Genomic DNA, 21,251 nt, shown 5'->3' on the forward strand with positions numbered 1-21,251 from the left:
AAACGTCATGCGCTGGCTGGGTCAAGCTGGGTCAAGCTGGGGCAGGCGCAGGGACGCTACGCTGGGTGATGGATTGTTAGTGTACTGTAAACTGATCACTGTAGAAATATTGATATCATGATGGATCATTCGCTAGTATAAAATATGCAGTTGGTGGCTGTAGGAAGGGAGAAGGAATATAGCACGAGACCAAAAACATAGCGTTCGGTTATGTTTATTCCTAGGTGGTTGGTTACAAAGTGAGGCAAATGCTGTCTAATATTAGTTGCGGTCTTGACCGAGGCCGTCTCATCCGCCACAGCCAACCGCTTTCAACCAACATATTCGGTACAACGTTACGCTTTCTGAGGCCGAGCGCGACAACTTGAGTTTGACGGTGTGATTATACATAGTACCGTATTGGTATTCGCTCGCGCAAGAGTGACTTAACAGCTGAGCTGTGAAGAGCGGGCAAGCCATCACTAAATGCATCAACCAAAGACAAATGGGTGGGGTTTTTTTTCGGTGTCTTTTAGGGTATTACCGTTGGAAGTACATGTACTACATACTACAGTACGACCCCAGGAGAATAGATTACAACTGCATGTAGTACGCTATCGTTAGCGGCGAACGGGTGGCGACGGAGAGGCGACGGAGAGAGCAGGAGCAGGAACGGCCAGGTGAACTTGAAACACTCGACATGTCAGCAGCCAATCAATGTGTGAAGGTGTGAAAACACACCTGCCCAATCAATGTTCTTCCTTCGACTTACCTCGTTGTCTCTAGACACCCTCGTCTGTTTCACGCTACAACAAACGTGCTCCATGTGGCGCGTGGCCTTTGTACTGATCTGGTTTAGGTACTTACATATGTACCCAGATACTACAGTACTTATGTCCAGGTAGGTAAGGAATGTTGGTTCACCAGATGCTATTCAGGAAGAGGAGGGAGAAATGCCTACATCATAGTAAGTATGTATCTATGGTATTGGTAAATATATGTACATAAATATATATATATATATATAAGTATAATGCGAGTATCTTTGCATAATTAGTTTCTCGACTACTATGTACCAATCTAGATCTTTATTACTTACTATATGTATTGGTGCTTGGCTCTGCTTGGTTTTACACTAAACATTACCAATGCTGTGGAGTTATCTACTACCTATAACCGATCAGCGTAAGTATACTTACAATACCTACAACTTGAAGTGAAGGACGCCGCCAGATGCCTAGCATTGCTTACTTTAACGCTTACTGCCCTTAGGAGCATATACTTATGCACACTTGGTATACAATTCAGAAGCCAAGGTATTACCTACAGGAGTCGGACCCTCCATCACATCATAACTGGCTGCCTGCATTGTCTTGTTTGCGTTGCAGAGAGGTGGCATAGCGTGGAGCGTTCCTAGTGAGCCACGTACAGTAATAAGGCGATGCTGGCTACCTACCTTATGTAGGTACCGTAGGCAGATGTTGTAGAACCTACACTCATCTGTTCATCACCTGCAGAGTCACATAGTACATGTAGGTACCTGAACGGTAGGGCAGGACAGAGATAGGATCACTCGCATTGAACTAGCAGCGCTATGGAACCGCTACTTTTGGTGTAGGTAGGCGAGTAGGTAGGTAGATAGGGTCTGGGCACGGGGACACTTAGGTATCTTCAACGTACTTACTGGTACGATAGAGTGAGTCTCCCGTAACTACTTGAGAACGGCTGTGCCGAGGGACAAAAGCGTTTCGGTTCCCTCAAATGTTCAAAGAAAATAACAGAGTCATGAGATGGTTAGATGTGATGTACGTGTAAGTATGTGGAACGAGCGCTCAACAAAGAGCAGAAAAAGAGGATGGGAATTTCAAGGCGTTCTGTTCGGGTAGGTAGCGAGTAGGTACGTAGTAGTCGACATTCAACAGATCCGGAAGTTGGTCCATTTGACCTGATTTGGCCGAGTCGTTTGTCCATTTGTCCTCCCCTGTCCAATCCTATCCATCCTCGCCCATCCTCCTCTTAAACCCCGGTCCGACTAAAATAGGCAGGGGACTCAAGTATCTAGTCACGCACAAGGGCCTCGCCCTGCCCGCCTATCATCCATCAGCCATTGACGCTATGCCCCCCCTCCTGAAATTTGTTTCCCTCGCCACCCTCCCTGTCGGTGTTCGCTGGCACAGACTGGCAAAAAGAAGGTCATAGTGTGCGCACTGGATCCAGATGCCACGACTGATTTGCCGGCCAGGTGGCCAGTCTTGAGTCAGATTTCTTCGTGCCCTGACAGAACCCCGAGCCCTAAAGTCTTGAACCATGTGCGCTCGCTGTACCTACATTAGGTGGTAGAACACTGCAAGCTCATGGATGTAGATACGGTAGCGAGGGTAGGTGTCGGAAACGCCCATAGCACGCGTGGGCCACTGATCGTGAATCCCGTCGGTCTCTTTCCTTACCCCTTGTCTTTGCTTGCCCCACACGCGGACGCGCACATCTCGGTAGTGTAGATTTATCGCCTGTAGGGTGACATGTACCTACACTAGACCAGGGAGAGGGGTGGGATCATGGGTGGGATCCTGGGAAGACGGTACAGAAAGGCCTTCCCATCTGGGGAAGCTTCTTATTGTCAGCGCGCGCTGTCCCTAAGTAGTGCTCGTTCTCATTCTACTTCGCTCTCATATCAACGTTTCCCAACACACCGGGACCTGTCCCTTGCTGTCTCTTCTATTATTCACTCCTTGACACTGGTATCGCGCTGAATCCGTTGATTCTTCCCTTGATTACCGCTTCTTTTTCACTTTTCTTTTTCGCAGGTTACGAAACTCAGACTCGCTGGGCTGCTCGATCGCAGCAACTCTCCTTTTGAATACAGAACCCGAGGACGAGCTGTTTTCTATTCTTTCACCATCCTTTCTCTCCATTCAGAGCCATCACCAGGAAACCTGGAAGTTTCAACGTTTTGTTCTCGTGAAACCCAACATACTCAAATATATACACACATCAACCTTGACGGAGCAGTCGAGTTTGTTGCGCCAGTACTCCCCAGAATACCAAACTTTGTCAATAAGTTCAGTGTTCGGGCTAAAGTCAAATCTCGAAAACTCATATATCCCTCTGTCGACAGAATCTGGATAGTTTCAGCAGGCACCTGACAATATTCCAGACTTTCGGCATTTGAGGAATTACTACAGACATCGTAAATTACCTCAGCTACAGACATTAGCAAATCACGACGAATCGCTCGCCGCCCGCATTCGGATCTCTTCCGGTTTCTATTGGGTTTCGGCATACAACAATTTTGCAGCTTTTGGCATCCTTTACCTGTCTAGGTTTCGATAGCACGCGCCACTCAAGGCGGTTAACCAAGCAAGCTCGTGTCATTTCTGTAATTTCTATCCTAAGATACGGCATGCAGCACGAGTGCATTATTGCAACTAGGATTTTGTGAATTCCCAGTTTCCTTTCTACGCAGAGAAGTAGCGCAGTACTACGTTGCCTTTGACTTTGACTGGGGAAACAGACGGTCACCAGACCATCTCGGCCAAAAAGACCACAGTAGCCGCCCACCTTCCCAATCAGGGCTCCCATCGTGAAGTAGCCGCGTGCCACAGCACGACGCACTTCTCGCACCAGCTACATCGTCGCACACCGAGGGACAAGGTATCACTGCCTTGAGATCAGTCTCGGCTTGAGATCCCGTTGAGTTCACTGTCATCCATCAACCTATTGAAAACTTTGGTTGTCTGATTCGCTCCGGCGCATCTCACTTTCAGCTTTTAAAATTAACCACTGTCCCCGAAACTCAAAGATTGAGTTGAACTATCTGTCAAGCGTCGCCACTGCATATTTCTTGATTTCTGGCAAAATCTCAACTGACCAGGCCTGTTTCGGTAACGCGCATTCCCATTCACTGGGATTGGAAACGAACTGATAAGACTACTTCATACAAGATGTCTCTTGCAAGAGCCTTCACAACACGGCGAGGGAAGCAGTCCTCGACCGACATGGGCATTTTACCTCACCGGAGTAACACGACCTCTCGGGGTCACGGACAAATGGGCTCCATTCGGAACAAGATCTCGAGTCCAATGGAGTTGACTCATACAACAAATATGCTTGCGTACAATGCGCCGGATCTTTACCCACGAGCAGCAGCAGCATCATCACCAGCTAGCTCCTCAAAGTCTGACGATGAATCTTCCCTTAACAGCCCAAGCACTGCGATGTCTTCTCCCCCTACCAGCCCGGAGATTCCATCAGCAGAAGGTACTTCAGAGTCTCCCGAGCCCAATCATTTGTCGTGCTATTTTACCGCTCCAACTCAGAAACCAGCGACCAACGTGCGTGAAGCACCGACCATTCCACAACGAGCTCCATCGCACACCAAGAAGGCGTCGTTTGAGAACCTCGCGAACAAACACGCTCGCTTCTCTAATCAATCGAGCAAGACAATTTCGACGAAAGCCAGCTTTAGTATGTCCCGGTCGTCATCTACTTCAACTGCAATGACGTCTGTATCATCGATTTCTCATACTCAGAAATCGTCCGTACATGCGCCGATTATCTCACCGACGTCCGCAATTCCAGCATCACCTACGCCACGTTTTCGCCGCTCTAATGATGTTTCCGAGTCCCAACATCCTTTCGGGCAGGAACTAGCTAAGGTATCCGAGCTAGCAGAAGAACTAGGTGTAAAAGACAAGCTACAGGGTATTGAAGATGAAGAGGAACAACTGATAGCTAAGGGTCTCCATAAATTCAAAGCGGAAGACTATTTGGCTGAGATTCACGACCTGCTATCATCATTTATAATACCAGAGCCTGTTCAAGCACAGCAGCCTGTGTGGATTTAAGCGGCACACAAATTGCATCAGATGGCAACATACTGAACCCATCTTGGCTAACGGTGCCAATTTGGCGATATTTCATTGTATATACTTGAACGACTTCACGAGTCGACGCACAAATTACTGAACAAAAGTTGAGATGGGGAGGAACTTTTGGGAATTGAGGTCAAACTTGTTGATTCATCGAAGGTGGTGTTATTTGAAGCGGCAATTTCAAGGCGCACTGGGGCAACACCTTTACGACCCAACCGACTACTCATGTTGGGAACGGGCGAGTTCAAACGCAGGTTACCTTTTTTTTGTATCTTGGTCATGGTCTAGACAGACGATTTTTTTTTATCCTAGTTAGCGAGAAATCTAAAGAAGTCACAGACCAGCGAAGTCGATGCAATAACCCGTTGTGAGAGCTTTCACCCAGTGTTCCACAGTACATGGGCATTTTGTGCAAAGCATCTAATACTACGCTCCAATGTTTACTCAATGACTTGACAAGGTTCCCGGTCCATTCATTATCAGCCTGATTTTCAACCGATGAAATTTCCGGGTCTTCGGGGTTGCAATATCCTGTACCTAGAGTGTTATCTCCACCAGCGATCCTAATAATGCCCGGTCATTGCCGTGCACCACGATTTCCTGCCTGCTGCATTTGCACATGGGCATCGTGCGCATACTATCTGCATAATGAGCCTGCAATATACAATGCACTGAAAGGTTCTCTGGCGCCTCAGCTCTGGACATTTCTATGCACCACCAACTTCCCTGTGATGTACGCACCTAGCTTCCACTGCTGTATTCGGATTACTATGTAGGAGAACCATGTCGGGGAAGGCGGGGGAAATCCGGTTTCCGGGAACATCTTGGGAAAGTTTCAAAAAGGGAATACATCGGATGGTTTTTTTTTTTTTTGGTCTAGAGTTGCCTTTGTTGCATCCTCGTCGTCTATGTACTCGTAGCTGATCACACCAAGTAATGTCCAGAATCAAGATAGGCGTCACCCTAGGGTCTGTAGTTTATTATGTATTCGACATGATATGGCATAGTACATCCATCCCTTGAACTCATTGTGCGATGTTAGCGTATGACGGTTGGACACCTGAGTATTCGTGTCTCAAACTACTCATTGTACAGAAGCAACGATATGTCTCTACTAATACTTAGCACTCACTGCCTTGCCTGAGTGGCTTAGACACCACTGTCTGAGATTATACACGGCAGTTCTTCCCGCTGTCTCACGTTTATTATATTGGTCTATCTTACATTAGCCTCTGTTCGATGACTGTGTAGTGACACAGGCGGCGACACTGAGTTACACCGAAGCGAAGATCTTCCTAATTCAAACTGAGTTGCTGACTTAGATTTATTCACAAGAAGAAAACAAGCTGCTATAGATTTATTGGGATCAGATATCCATGTGGTATTGTACATATACGCTAAATTCCCGTACATAAGTACAATATTGATCTGCCCAGCATCCGGTCCTTCCCGCTCATCAACTGACATGGTCCAACCTGGAAGATGTGCGTAAGACTACGCTTCACCTCAGCCCTGTAGCTAGTCGTTACCATACAAATAGATAAATATCTCATAACGCATCTCCCACTTGACCTGGCCACCCCCCTAGCCCATACAAAAAACGTCGGTGCGCTAATCACGTGATAATTTAATAACTTTACGAATATTGGTCGTATAGAATAATAAAATATACCATTAGATTCGTAATAAAGAGAGCTATTTAACGGTACCCTTTATTAATTCTTACGACTTATATTCGCGGAGTTATTAAGCAATACACTAAAGTAAGCGCTAAAATGATCCTTACCTAGCGCCCTTTTAGCGTATTGCTTAATATCTTGCTTAATAAATTTTATAAAAAATAGTAAAAAATACCGCTGGATTCCTTATTAAATAACGGATCTAATAGTATTAATTATTTTATTGTAGGCCCAATATTGGTTAAGTTATTACAGATTGAAACATTGGACTTTTATATAGGTTAAGGGGGTGGCCAGCTCAATTGGGTGGCCAGGTCAAGTGGGAGATGCGTTATAGAAATTAAATACTTATTTTCGCCAAAGTTTGTTCACACCTTGGAATCTAAAGAAGTACCAGTAACTTCGATCAGCCGCGCGTCATTCAAAGTGCTATTCGCGGAGGACTGCCAACTCGCCTTGTTGTCGTCTCCTCCGTCGATGACCTGGTTGTTGTGGGTGTAGAGTCGAGATATGAAACGTCAAAGGGAAATTTATCTGTTGTTGATTTGATTTCGTATGCCGCATTTGATGCGGCTATGACTGATGCCCAGTACGAAATTCGGTCATATCTAGGCAAAGTCTCAGCGCTCATTGATCACCATGTACGCTTGGACACCGGGTAAATGACGTTAAATCGGTGGGCCGACTTCTCACGCGCGTTTCAGATACCGAGATGGGTAGGTCCGTCGTGAACCAACCCGTCCAGTGACTCTTACTACCTGTCGTTGGTGTAGCCTGCTCATGACACAAGTGTACACTAGGCACAACCAAAGATGACGAGACACTCATCTTCGTCATATTCGCGGTTCTTAGTTAGGCGATATGTCTGGCACACCCACTGCATAGGTATTACCTAAAGGTATGTATTTACTCACTTGCACAGGGCAGTACAGTACATTGACACGGCCAGACCTTTACTCAGACTCTGTCTGATGCGAGCGCAAATGTACGTTTAGACGAGGATCATCCCCAGAGAGCCATGATAGCGCTCGTTCAGGTAGGGTGGCATCTTATAGAAAGAGAGCTTGGAACATTGCTGAGACGGCGCACGATATCCCGCCGTCGTACTGCATTTTGCAGGCACCGTTCATGACAGCCAGCCAAGCCCCAATATAACTATGCCGGGTAGAAGTAGCAATTGATGGCACAGTCACTCCGGTAATTAGATTAGACAAGGAATGGGCGCCGTGAGCCAGGCAAGGCAATACAAAAATAAAACTCTTGTCATTTCTGATTATAAGGTAAGGTAGGCATTCATGCCTAGTCGCCGCCTTCATTCGGATTTGCCACAGTTAGAAAAGGCATATATCATGTTTTCTTCCTGAGTGTCATTTTTTAGTCTCTACAAGAGGCTAAATTGTCGCGAAAAAGTGCGCATATAATCATAAATGTATGCAAGAATTTCCATAGTCGCATGTGATTATCTAGGTAGGTAATCAAGCAAAGAACATTTCGGTTAGTTATTCCACATGTCAAAGATGCTACCTAGGTGGGTAACTATATTTTGACCAATTTACGTTTTCAAAGCTGAGCAGGCGTTCTAAAAAGGGGGCATTTAGCGTTAAGAGCTTTGAGTGAAGTTAGTGGGCAGTATAGCGCTATGGCACCACTACAAGTAGGCTAGGTATGTACCTACTGCAGTAGGTACACCTTATTGGTGCAAATAGTACTACACTTCATCCCTAGGAAACATCGTAAATTGCTGCTGTAGATGGGCTTCACGATCGATGTCTTTCGGAAACTAGGTACTTAGCCTACTGCAATACGGTTTCAGGGCTCCAACTGGGAGCTTCATCAGGCAATACCCGAACCAACCGGACAATGATGAAACCCACAGCGACGTCCCAAATTCAATTCCATTTTCCCCATCGCCGAGCTAGGTAGAGATCCGATCGTACGGTTGATCCAACGGGAGGGCCATGGGCGAATGTTGCAGCCACGAATCTGAATTCAGCATAGCAAGCGAGCCACACCCTCGAACCCGTGCTCCTCCGCCCAATCTTCCCTCGATGCCACGCCTCTGCTCATCGCTTTTCCGTCTACCGTCTAAGCTCCGTCGGCGGGCGCGACGCCGCAGAATGACGACGCTCCTCTCGCTCCTTACCATCATTACGCTGCTTATCGTGCCGTTTTACGTCATCTACAAGCCACCACAAGCGTTGATCGCATACTTCGCGCGCCGCTGGCCGGACGTACTATGGGAGGTGCCCACGGATAAGAAGGTGGTGGCGCTCACGATCGATGACGCACCGTCTCAGTACACGGAGGAGATTCTCGAGGTTTTGAACAGTCATCAGGTTACAGCGACATTCTTCGTCATTGGGGGCCAGGTCGCTGGCCGTGAGGATATCCTCGCCGACATTGTGCGTAGCGGCAGCGAGCTTGGCAACCACGCTATGCACGACGAACCCTCGCGGTCACTCTCGGACGAAGAGCTTGAGAGCCAGATCAAGATGGTCCGTGAAAATATACGTATGGCCTACAAGACGGGTGAGGCCCCCATGCCGCCCCAATACTTCCGCCCTGGGTCGGGATTCTTCAGTGATCGCATGAGGAAGCTCGTGGCCAAGATGGGGTACAGGCTCGTGCTGGGTAGCGTATACCCTCATGATCCACAGATTCACTGGTCCTGGATCAATGGCAGGCATATATTAAGCATGGTTAGACCAGGTGCCATCATAATATGCCACGACCGGAGAAGCTGGACTGCGCCGATGTTGCGCAAAGTTCTCAGAGAGCTGAAGCGTGATGGATATCGGGTGATGAGCTTGACCCAAATGCTCAAAGAGACTGAAGAATGATATCATCTCTCGCGGCAATGAAAGTATTACAGCATTATGAATATTCCACGAAGATACCCTTAATTCTGTGACGGACGGTTGACCACTCGTCCACGGGTCTTTCTTCTCGTATAAAGGTTACGTATACATAATAGACTGGCTGAGAATCAAGCATTTGAGGCCAAACTGGGTATGTCTAATATAGCACATATATGCCCTCTGCTTGTATTGGCAGGCAGTTTGGGGTGTGAGTTGTTTGTATATATACATATGACCCTAATACTGTATGGGCTTCTGTTTACTACGTAGTCTATACTAATATCAGTGTTCGTTGTACTATGGGATGGATCGATAGGAAGACCTATGCATAAGTAGGTATATCACCACTCGCATCTGTCTAAGCGCCTGTTTCGATGCTTGATACATTTAGGCAAACATCTTCCTACACTAGTTCACCGAATATGATTGATTGATTGATCCATCGATCGTATACCTATGGTAGGTACTTATCCAATGGCCAAGATGCCAAATCGAATAAACGCGCGCTAAACAGTTGACAAGTCAATGTGAGGTCTAGAAGGACTGGGGTCGTTAAGAATGACGATTTGTGGGTCAAAACCCCAGGCGGCAGTGCGTTTGTTGCCTAGACAACAACCCGATTCCAACCAGCCTAGGTATCTACCTAGTAAACACTACCTACCTACCTAGGTACTATAGCTAGCATTGTACACTCCAAGGTAGCCTTGACGCTTACAGCTCCCCATGACATGACCTTTGAAGCTTACAGAGTCTGTGGCTTGATGGTTTCATGATATTTCATGTTATTTTATGATCGCTCAGATCGCTCATTACGCTATCTCGGCTTTCTCTACCGCGCACTTAGGCTACCAACGATACCTACTTAGACAGGTAGTGATACAAGTTTGAGAGGTACAAAAGAAGAAGCGTGCAAGGACATCGATCGTTACAGTTACATTCCAATTGTCGCGACGACGGCAACTGTCTCAAGAAACCGTCCATCGGCTTCCCGGCCGACTCATTAGCAACAATGGACGGCTCACATTCACTACCTCCCGAGTACTCCCTCCCAGGCTATGACGACGAGCCTGATCATATGCACATGGGCACAGGCCATTCACCAGCAGTCAGGTTGTTGACATCGATGGAGGACTCAATACCAGAAACCAGACCGTATGTACTCTCGCCGCCCAGCACAGTTTCTAATACACTCGCGCCGAGGCCCCTTACCACAAAAAAGGCCGACAAGCCAAAGGATATGGAGCAGGAAAAAAAGAAGAACGTGACGATATCAGCACCAGACTGCCTCGACTCGCTTAGCAGGCAAGAAGACGGACAGTCTGGCGCCTCACCTGAAGATCTATCCCCCAAGCGCAAGCCAGTGCCGAAGCGCACCAGAACTGTAAAGTTACAGAAGAAACAGACAATCAACCACAGCCTTGAGGCAGAAATCTTACAAAATCTACCAACTATTCCCGAAGGCCCATCACCAAGAAGAAGCTCTCTTCTCCAATCAGCGGAAGTAGAGGAAGTCCCTTCAAGTATAAGCAAACTATGTGACATAAGTGACTCACCAAGAAAATCTAACAGTATTCGACCGACGCCCCGTCGCTCGTACCAACCCTCAATTCGTTCGACACCATCCAGAGCATCCTCTATCCGCGACCCTCCTCATATACCATTACCAGACTCGGCATATGAACCTTTTAGGCAACGAGACGGTTCACCTACGCGACCTTGGACGCCGTCATCCAGATTGTCGGGTATTTCGGACTATGCTCGTCCACCGCCTACTAACATGCCCTACGAGCCAGCAGACCTAAACGGTAGTCCTCGACCAGGAACACCGTCCTCGCGTTATGGAGGAAGCCCGCGAAGGCCACTCCCGCCTGCCCCCTTATTCTCGGGACATACTCGCAACTCGGGTTACTCAGCTGATGATGCAACAGTGAGCATACCACTAGATGATGGCGACGATGTGTTTGGGCCAGACTCAGACATCGGAGGCGCTCATGCGTACCGGGAATCATTTGCGCAGTCACAGATGACCCTTAACGAGGAAGACGATCTCCAGACACCAATGACCGAAAAGGTTGAGCATTATGGTGCGGCGCCTGAAGGAAAACAGGAACGTCGTGGTGTTCGCGCCCCTGTTACCTCCAAGAAGGAGGTGCAACTCATTAATGGTGAACTCATTCTAGAGTGCAAGATCCCAACAATCTTGTACAGCTTCCTGCCACGACGCGACGAGATTGAGTTCACCCATATGCGCTATACGGCCGTGACATGTGACCCAGATGACTTTGTTGAGCGAGGATATAAGTTGCGACAAAACATTGGACGCACGACAAGAGAAACAGAATTGTTCATTTGTGTTACGATGTACAACGAAGATGAGATTGGTTTCACACGAACCATGCACGCCATCATGAAGAACATCAGCCACTTTTGTGGGCGTAATAAATCCCGTACTTGGGGTGAGTTGGGTTGGCAGAAGATTGTCGTCTGTGTTGTGTCCGACGGAAGAGAAAAAGTACATCCAAGAACGCTTGATGCGCTGGCCGCCATGGGCGTCTACCAACACGGCATCGCCAAGAATTTCGTCAACTCAAAAGCAGTACAGGCCCACGTGTACGAATACACAACACAGGTATCACTGGATTCAGATCTAAAATTCAAGGGCGCTGAGAAGGGCATTGTGCCATGTCAGATGATTTTCTGCCTCAAGGAGCGCAACCAACGGAAGTTGAACTCTCATCGGTGGTTCTTCAACGCGTTCGGCAAGGCCCTCAACCCCAACGTCTGTATCTTGCTAGACGTGGGTACGAGGCCCGGCACCAACTCGCTCTATCACTTATGGAAGGCGTTCGACACGGATTCCAATGTGGCGGGCGCTTGCGGTGAGATCAAAGCCATGAAGGGAAAGTACGGAAGCTATCTCTTGAACCCGCTGGTGGCGTCTCAAAATTTCGAATACAAGATGTCAAATATTCTTGACAAGCCTCTGGAATCGGTCTTCGGCTACATAACAGTGTTGCCAGGCGCCCTTAGTGCGTATCGGTTCCACGCGCTTCAGAACGATGAGACCGGCCACGGTCCTCTAAGCCAGTACTTCAAGGGTGAAACGCTGCATGGTCAGCATGCAGACGTCTTTACTGCCAACATGTATCTGGCCGAGGATCGTATCTTGTGTTGGGAGTTGGTAGCGAAGAGGAGTGAGAGATGGGTTCTGAAATATGTGAAGAGCTGCACCGGTGAAACAGATGTGCCTGGTAAGTGGATGATGATTCAGATCGGCTTCCGTAAGAACCAGTACTGACATATCGTAGACGCTGTTCCCGAGTTCATTTCTCAGCGTCGACGTTGGCTGAATGGTGCCTTCTTCGCTGCAGTTTACTCGCTTGTGCACTTCAAACAGGTCTGGGCCACCGACCATACGTTTGCCCGGAAAGTCTTGCTACACATCGAATTTGTGTATCAATTCATCCAGCTCCTCTTTACCTACTTCTCCCTTGCCAACTACTACCTCGCATTTTACTTCCTATGTGGCGGCCTATCAGATCCCAAAGTCGACCCGTTCGGTCACAACGTAGCGTTCTACATCTTCACGATTCTGCGCTACGTTTTGATCCTGCTGACAGCCATGCAATTCATTCTGTCGCTAGGCAACCGGCCACAGGGCGCTAAGAAACTGTACATGGCCAGTATTGTTACCTACAGCGTCATCATGCTCTACACCGTCTTCGCAACCATATGGATCATCGTTCACACTATAACATCGGATGGCGGGATCAAGGTCGGCAGCGGGACATTCACAAATCTGATTCTATCCATCACATCTACCGTCGGCCTGTATTTCCTCACTAGCTTCTTGTATCTGGACCCGTGGCATCTGTTCACTAGCTCGGCCCAATACTTCGCCTTGTTGCCCGGCTATATCTGCACTCTGCAGGTGTACGCGTTCTGCAACACGCACGACGTGACATGGGGTACCAAGGGCGACAACGTGATAAAAACGGATCTAGGCGGTGCCGTGGGCTCAGGCGGCACCGTCGAGCTCGAGATGCCGTCGGAGCAACTTGACATCGACTCGGGGTACGACGAGGCGTTGCGCAACCTCCGCGACCGCGTCGAGGTGCCCGCGCCAGGCACTTCGGAAGCCCAGCTGCAGGAGGACTACTACCGCAGCGTGCGCACGTACATGGTGCTGATTTGGATGGTCGTGAACGTCATTCTCGCTATGGCCGTATCTGAAGCTTACGGCATCCACGACGTCGGCAACAACTTCTACCTCTCCTTCATCCTCTGGTCCGTGGCCGTGCTCGCCGTCTTCCGCGCCATCGGCAGCACCACCTTCGCCATCCTCAACGCCATCAACATGATCGTCGAGGGCCGCGTGAGAATCAGCCTCAAGTTGCCTGAGTGGGTGCGCGGCGGCGAATGGATGAGCAGCATTGGCTCACGCGTTAGCGACACGGTGAGCGATATCGCGAGTAGTGTGCGCAGGTAACTGCTTCTGTTATCCGAATCGTCTCATGCTTCATGGTCACGTAATTGATGATTTGTTTCGTGTTTTCTGCTGTCATGAGACGGCGAACTTGCTTCGATGTACATCTCCGATAATGACGAAAACGGCGTTGGTGGAAGGAGTTCAGGTACCGTTCACGGAGTTCGTGTGCACATACTGCTTCTCTAGGAGAGGGTCAATTGGTTGGACTGGCGGCTGATGTTCGTTGTTTTTTGTGTGTTTGAACATTGTGTTGTATTGACTGGAGTTGCTATGGGCATGAGATATCTTCGCCTGGTGGAGGGCAACTTGTTTGAATGGGTTCAATTGGCACGCTACGCAGTGCGAGATAGAATTCAATATACCTTTCTTACTTGAATCAAATGATGAATTGATTTGAAGGTGACGTTTGCCTCAGTATCTCGGCTTCTTTATATTGTGATGTTTGTTGATATGTTGATGAAGGAATCGGTATGCCATGCACGCTAAACGAGGCGGAGGAAGTGTTGTCTCCCTTTTCCTGCCAATATAGACAGAGATTAGGATGGAATTGTAATTTGTAGGAATCTACCATATAGTCATTAAATGTAAAGCATCGTTCCAACCTCCACTCGAGCAGGCATCATTATTAGGTACATATTGATGCAAATGTTACAGACGGCTTTCTGAATACGATGGCTTCTCGACTCTGATCTTCCTAGACAAACACCGTTGTCCCTGACTTTCCTATTCTCTTGAAGCTGCCAGCTATATTGCGACAATAGCACACAAGCTGTTGGGTTTTCCGGCTATCTAACGTCAGGCAAACATACTCACACAGTACCGTCTCGCTATACAGCATGATTGATGCACTATCTAGTTCATCGGCTTCAAAGTATCGAAGAGAGTAGTCCTACCCCTATCGTACTGAAGAGTAGCGCTGACCTCCTCATCCATGCTCGCCAAGAACTTCTGTTCATTCCACTTAGGTTGCCAACCAAGGGGGAAACCGTTCTTGTAATCAATTGTCACACTATTAATTATCAGATATGACTACTTGCCGTCGTGGAATTACTCCTACTCACCGCGCGGTGTGCATCAGTCGCACATATTGACGTGGGAGAACTAGTGTCTCTGCAGCCATGTCATCACTCGTCCACTACAACCGCTGCAGTCAGTAATTACTCTTTCAGGGAAAAGTTTCGGGAGTTCTACATATTATCGAGGCACACTTGTGCCACCAATAAGCAATTATGACCTCCAGGAGTAACTAGAACAGGAAGAAAATGATTCCAGTGGTTACATACGATTTGAGCCGTGGGCTGTGTGACGAGTCCACGGGCGTGGAGGACGGTTGTGAGACTCTCAATCATGGCCCACCAACCTGCCTCGTGAGCAACGGCGAAATAGTAGCCCACTTCTCCGCTCGGAAGCTTCTCTCCTTGCATTATCTTTTTGACAAGGAGCACGTAGTAATCTGCTAGATCTGATATGTGGACAGTTATGAAATTCTATACAGCTTTAGTGAGTAGCAGGAGCATGGAGGATCGATAGGAAAACTTGAAGTTGCATACGCTGTTATCATCGAACTTATAGACTGTCTTGAGCTTCATGCTTGCTTTGACAATAGCGGGAATATTTTGAGACAGCTTCTTCCATTGGCCCGTTCCGGTTCCATCTATGAACTGGTTAGCTTATGATGCGGCCACGCGGCGGTACTGTGGGATGTTATAACTCACAAACGAATGGCACTCCAACGATGAAGCTCGTGACACCTTGCTTTTGTGCCAGCTCTGTGATAGCCGTGTTGGTCTAGTGGTATTCAGTCTCCCGGGTGATCAATCGACTGCATTTATTGAGTCTGAAATCATAAGTGCCTTACCACGCGAATCGGAAACCCGTCGTTCAATTCCTTCTCTAGCTTGTACACCTGATCACCGTCCTTGATGGTTCCGTATGGCCACCCACCCTCTTTAGAATAGCCCGTAGTTACTGATGACTGTCCAGGCGTCAGTGTCAAGTGCAAATATCTCAGATGTAGTTATCAGCTTGCATGGATGAAATAGGTGTCTTTCGCAACGACCGCGCGGCGTTTTCCCAACGCTGAAATAAGATGCAATGCCAATTGAGCCTCTATGGAGCTAGCTGTATGGATGACAAGGTCGACTATAAACTAAATTAGTAGAAATGTAGATTGCCATACTAAGGGTTTGCAACTTCATTCGACATACTTTCGTTCTGAAATATAGCTTCGGCTACTTCTTGCTCATCCTGCAGGTTCAAATGGAGCACATTGATGCCGAGTGGCTGAAGAGCCTGCACTTGCTCTTCTGTACGAGCAGCCGCGAAGACCTTGTTTTTTGGAAAATGAGTCTTTTCTGATATCAGGGTTGCAACAACGGATCCTCCACTGTTATGAGCGTCAGTACTAGCAGGTCCCATGGGAAGCATCAGTTCATACATGTAGCCAGCGGCGCCAGTAACTAGGATTTTGAGATCTGCCATGTTTGAACGGGGATAGCTTTAGTTATTTTGCGATGATTTATCGATATATGCTTGAGGGGTGGGCTTGGAAGTCCTCGATATTACGGCGATGTTGTAGTGCCGTCGAACGGAAATTGAAGCCATGGCTACTTTATACTCGACTCTATCTATACCGATATCCATCAACTGAGATTTTCTCAGTTGCGTATTTTGACAATGTCGCGCCTCATCAGGGGTTAGGAGATGTCGTTGATACGTGATTGGTAATCATTCCTAGTGCGGTCAAAGTAGTGTAAGCTGGTGGAAACCCGCGCGATTCCGTAAATAGGTACAAACCGACAAGGACAACAATACATTCACCTTCATACACGCTCATGTGCTAGATATTCTCCTTCCTGAAAGCAAGATGGAATCCCGCGGAGATGCTGCGAATGTGAACTCGAGCCGCCGGCTAGCTATCCCTCGCCGGTCTGTGAGTGTTTCCTCATCCTGGTTTCCTGCATGAGAGCTAATACTGGGGCAGTGCGACCAATGTCGGTCTCGAAAGGTGATTAAACTAGCCGACCATACTGCCATCTTTGTCATAATCGGATGGGTCAACTGATATCGAGATTTTGGAATAGGTCGGGTGTGACAGGGGTTCGCCATGCTCGAACTGTGTCTCGGCGAAGCTAGCTTGCACCTTTGGTGTTGTCACCCCAAAGACCACAGCTGCGAAACAAAGGGTGCTGATATCAGCGCAATAGTACGGTGATTCTGAATCAGTACTTTTCAGACAGCATGTATGCTGACCGGCTCCTGAACGTCTTAGTGAACAGAAAATCGACGACATTGCAGAAGGACTCGAGTCAATTAAAGCCTTGCTGCAAAACTCACATATTCCAATCAGCCAGGAATGGGACAATACTACGCCACACGTGCCGGAACTTCGTAAACTTGCATACCTAACACCTAAGGATTGTGAGATAAACCCATCAAAAGAGCCCGCAGAATGGGATCACCCGACTCAGGTCAACGACTTTGTCAAGACCGTCGTCGAGCACAGAGCTCTTCAAGAAGGTTCAGGGGCAGAGGAAAGCCACGTCCTTGCCTCTCTGAGAGGGCTTGCGCGTGCTCTAGAAGAATCAAATGCAATTCGTGACTTGTCGTTCCCGGGGGTTAAAGATGTGAAAATACAGGATCGTCGTTCGATGCCTCCCATTGAGGTCGCTGTATTTGCGCTAAGGTGGGCAAAAGGTCAGTAAGCTAATCCACCCATCATTCTTCTAATTCACTGATACTGAAACTTAAAAGAGCATAAAATGTTCTTTAGAATAGATTCACTCTCCCGTATCCTTCCTCTCCAAAGATTCACGGATATTTGCCAGAAGGTGTACTTCGCAGTCGAAGACTACTCCCAATTTGACTTCATACTCGCCAACTGCTATTTATCCTACGTTTTCTCCGAGTATAACACTTTGACCGGCAAAGATAAATACAGAGACTATTATAGACAATGCCGTTTGAACGCGCAATTCGCTCTCTCTCAGCTTCCGCTTCTGCTCCCGGCAACTACGGAAGCTGTAGCGACACTTACATTCGGAGTATAACGCACCTCATGATATCTCCTATCGATCTGAGCTGATCCCATACATAGGCATCCTACGCCATTGAAAGCTCCAGAGCCACGCTCGCCTGGACATATATCTCAAGTGCAGCAAACCTCTGCCAAACATTAAGGCTCCACCGTCTACCCAACTCAGACCAAAGCGGTAGCTCGCAGGATTCCCAAGCGAGTCTCTTTTGGCTAGTTTTCCTCCTTGAGAAAAGTCTCGCACTCCGCCTCGGGCGGCCATCAATCTTACGGGACTCCGAGATCACAACCCCTTTACCGAGCCAAGAGAACATGAAACGATGTTCCCAGACCTCGATAATCCAGGGGAAGATCTACGATGAATTATACAGTCCGCCCGGATTGGCCAGGCCCGAAAGCGAGCGCGGCGCGATCGCGCAGATATTAGCGACGGAGCTACGCGGGCTCATCGACGAAAATAAGCTCGTTCTTCAAGTACGTGTGCCCCTCTCTTGTTTGATGTTCCTTGCCCCATTAACATGGGCGATGAAAGAATTCATACTCGACTTTAGGGACCGAGCAGGACAAGATGCGCGATGTGTATTTCAAGATTGAGCTCGTCAAGCAGCTCTCGCTTCTTACGCTCGTCCTGCGCGCGGTTCCCGCACCGCCGGGCGCATCTACTAGTATCACGGAGGCGTGTGCGGCAACTGCTCTCGAGGCCCTGGACATGCACCAGGAATGTATGGCGGCCATCGAAGCCAACAAGAACGACCGGTTCATGACGGATCGATATCTCCATTGGTAAGCCGTGACACTGATGAGGCAGAACTGCAGGCATGACTTTGCGCTTACCATATTATATCTACAATAATCATCGTTACCTATGCCCCAGAGGATTAAAATCTTGCTAACATATTGGTGGGCCAGGGGGATCCTCCACACTCCATTCGTGCCATTCAGTGTCCTGTTCACGCGCATCGTTCAGCTGTCTGATAGCGCCGACCTGTTCTACCTGGATCGCTTCGCAGGGTCATTATATTTCGGAGAGTCTTCAGCGGGGTCTGTCACGCACCCTTATCGACTATACAAGTTACTATGCGAGGCTGCGCGTCTTTATATAAAACAGGATCCTCCTTCAGTCTCTTATGAGACAGACATGAGTTTCGTCGACCCCTGGGGTGTGTTCGATTTTGCGTCGTTGGGAATGGAGGCTAATAATGGAGCGGATAACTCCGGACTAGATTCGAATCTCAACGGGGATTTGAGTCTTTGGTTCTATGGAAATCAGCAGCTTATGGGATTACTCGACGATGACGTAATGTTTTAGGTTGAGTATATAATATTCACATATATCCCTAGGCATACTATTATAAATTTAAACTCGAAATATTCGAGGTCTTGGGCTATCCTTATAAGAGGATATTGACTTTTAGTGAGAGAAATAAGGTATTGGGTTTATTATAAGCTGATTCTCCATGGGGTCTACCATCACTGTATAATCTATCTAAAACTGGCGAAAGATATAACTGCCTCAATGCTGATTTCTAGTTGAAATTACCTCCTGTGATGCGAATATACAAACCGATCTACAACACGTTATTTCTTTTAATCCGATAAATACAAACCCATTACAACCAATCACCTATAACGAAATATCTGTGTGCGCACCATGCCATCTTCATCGCTTAACAAAGCTCCCAGAGAGGTCGTGGAAGGTCGGCGCGAACAGGCGGCGTGTGCCCCGTCTTCATCTGCTTAATGCCAACATAAACGACCTTGCGTTTGGGCTCGCCGACAAGCACGGAGCGCGATTGTAAGCCATAGTAATCCGAGATGGAGTGGGTAATCCAGCGCCTATGCATATCAAGCAAACAAGTCTCAGTTTTCCCGGCGTCAAAATGAATGGCACGTTAACGCTTAAGTGGAGAGCGAGAAATACATACCTAAAGGCACCACCATCTTCATCCCCGAAAGCATCGAACAGCATGCCCTCGTCCTGGGTCGCGCCGCTCCTTTTCTCTTCTCGACGGGCCCTTTTCCACTGGCCGCCCGCGGTACTAGCTTCAGGCCCTGCCTTGCGACCATGAGCTCCCCTGTCTTTCATCTTACCATCGCGCATAGACCCGTTGCGGCCAACGAACACAATCTCCTCATCCTCGGAATCCATATCACTAAAACTACTATCGCTGTCATCGGTCTTCAGATCTGGCACTGGCTCTTTGGCCATCTCGCGCTCTACCAGATACTTGCGGACCGGTTCTTCGAGGGAGCGCACCCAAGTACGCACGGCAGGTGTTTTCTTGGCGCGCTGACATAATTCTCGCGGCACGCGCCCGGCGACGCCTTCAACGCCGAGCGTGCGCGTGTGGGCCTGCTTCCGACGAGCGTGGGCAGCATTCCGAGACTCAACCTCGGCGCGCACACGCAATTCCCAAGCCGCCGCTATCTGGTAGGGGACATGGTTAACGGGGTGCGTGGGGCGTGGCAGATAATCCTGGGGTTCCGGTGGGACTGCGTTAGGAACGTGAAGAAGACGATCTAATCGTGGGAGATCTTGAGGTTAGTCCCAATCGTAAACCCATCATGCGACAATGGAGCGCACGCGCAGATATGAGAGCCAAAAAGAGAATTGATGGAGGGAGTAAAGGAGACTCGTACCATTCTCCCAGCGCCGCCGCTGCCGACTCCCCTCGTTCCCCTTGAGCAGCGCTTCGCGGCGCTTTAAGCTGTCTCGGCGCGAAGGGGGCCGAGGCGGCGGCGTGATGGCAGTGGATTGCGCACGCGGGTCATATATGCTGACGGAGGGTTTCTCCTTCTTTTTCGCATTTTCTTTCGTCTCGTCGAGCGGGATTGACAACGGGGCACCTGTGCCTCGAGCGAGGGGTGAGACGCTCAGGGACTCGAGCGCTGAGAGAGCCCATGATTCGATATCGAGACCATTGGCATTCGTCGGCAACGAGGGCTGGTTGCTAGGCTGATTGCTAGGCTGTTGCTGCTGCTGTTGCTGTTGCTGCTGCGCAGTGTCGTGAGAGTTAGCAAGCGCCGGAGGTGGCGGAACTGCGCTGAAGATAGCCATCTTAACCGAGGGGCTTCGCGGCACGTTGGACAAAGGAAAAACCTGTCGAGTTAACTTCACGGAATGAGAGCAAAACCGGCCACAATGATAGGTCTCGACGAGAAGAGTCCTGATGCTCTTATCACTCGCCTTCGGCTATATAGTACCTAGTAGTCATGGAGCGATGACACATCGGCACTGACTCGTCGCCAGCCCACAGGCCCCCTGTTAGTGCCCATGTACATGCAACATGTAGGCCTGTAAGAGCCCCTGTCTGCCCCTGCTTCTGGCTTGTTAAGACGATT

General features: G+C 48.6%; 6 protein-coding genes across 6 annotated transcripts; 4 read left to right on the forward strand and 2 right to left on the reverse strand.

Annotated features, from left to right (window-relative positions):
* The first annotated feature begins 3,709 nt into the window (after positions 1-3,709).
* Positions 3,710-4,871, forward strand: F5B22DRAFT_222233 (uncharacterized protein). The gene is made up of 2 exons (XM_047969754.1): positions 3,710-3,860; positions 3,921-4,871. The coding sequence occupies exon 2, from the start codon at positions 3,921-3,923 to the stop codon at positions 4,821-4,823; it is 903 nt and encodes a 300-aa protein (XP_047830146.1). The 5' UTR covers positions 3,710-3,860; the 3' UTR covers positions 4,824-4,871.
* Positions 4,872-8,236: 3,365 nt separating this feature from the next.
* F5B22DRAFT_609961 (uncharacterized protein) lies at positions 8,237-9,892 on the forward strand. Its single transcript, XM_047975167.1, has one exon. The coding sequence runs from the start codon at positions 8,488-8,490 to the stop codon at positions 9,367-9,369; it is 882 nt and encodes a 293-aa protein (XP_047830147.1). The 5' UTR covers positions 8,237-8,487; the 3' UTR covers positions 9,370-9,892.
* Positions 9,893-10,046: 154 nt separating this feature from the next.
* F5B22DRAFT_609963 (glycosyltransferase family 2 protein) lies at positions 10,047-14,387 on the forward strand. The gene is made up of 3 exons (XM_047975168.1): positions 10,047-10,539; positions 10,957-12,638; positions 12,696-14,387. The coding sequence occupies exons 1-3, from the start codon at positions 10,397-10,399 to the stop codon at positions 13,874-13,876; spliced, it is 3,006 nt and encodes a 1,001-aa protein (XP_047830148.1). The 5' UTR covers positions 10,047-10,396; the 3' UTR covers positions 13,877-14,387.
* Positions 14,388-14,728: 341 nt separating this feature from the next.
* On the reverse strand, positions 14,729-16,357 carry F5B22DRAFT_636918 (uncharacterized protein; the record flags this gene model as incomplete). The annotated part of the gene is made up of 9 exons (XM_047977360.1): positions 14,729-14,885; positions 14,938-15,011; positions 15,160-15,363; positions 15,427-15,530; positions 15,592-15,664; positions 15,735-15,851; positions 15,936-16,018; positions 16,084-16,262; positions 16,314-16,357. 9 exons carry the CDS (start codon positions 16,355-16,357, stop codon positions 14,729-14,731), a joined length of 1,035 nt encoding a protein of 344 aa, XP_047830149.1.
* Positions 16,358-16,742: 385 nt separating this feature from the next.
* F5B22DRAFT_636919 (fungal-specific transcription factor domain-containing protein) lies at positions 16,743-19,218 on the forward strand (the record flags this gene model as incomplete). Its single annotated transcript, XM_047977361.1, has 8 exons — positions 16,743-16,808; positions 16,860-16,883; positions 16,960-17,081; positions 17,148-17,572; positions 17,630-17,919; positions 17,973-18,387; positions 18,461-18,692; positions 18,819-19,218. The coding sequence occupies 8 exons, from the start codon at positions 16,743-16,745 to the stop codon at positions 19,216-19,218; spliced, it is 1,974 nt and encodes a 657-aa protein (XP_047830150.1).
* A 91-nt stretch (positions 19,219-19,309) lies between these two features.
* On the reverse strand, positions 19,310-21,180 carry F5B22DRAFT_222314 (R3H-associated N-terminal domain-containing protein). Its single transcript, XM_047969755.1, has 3 exons — positions 20,550-21,180; positions 19,835-20,429; positions 19,310-19,745 (listed from the first exon to the last, which is right to left on the reverse strand). The coding sequence occupies exons 1-3, from the start codon at positions 20,965-20,967 to the stop codon at positions 19,577-19,579; spliced, it is 1,182 nt and encodes a 393-aa protein (XP_047830151.1). The 5' UTR covers positions 20,968-21,180; the 3' UTR covers positions 19,310-19,576.
* Positions 21,181-21,251: the final 71 nt, after the last annotated feature.

This window comes from Xylaria bambusicola, assembly GCF_022495145.1.
Source record: "Xylaria bambusicola strain CBS 139988 unplaced genomic scaffold F5B22scaffold_25, whole genome shotgun sequence".
Classification (NCBI taxonomy): Eukaryota; Fungi; Ascomycota; class Sordariomycetes; order Xylariales; family Xylariaceae; genus Xylaria; species Xylaria bambusicola.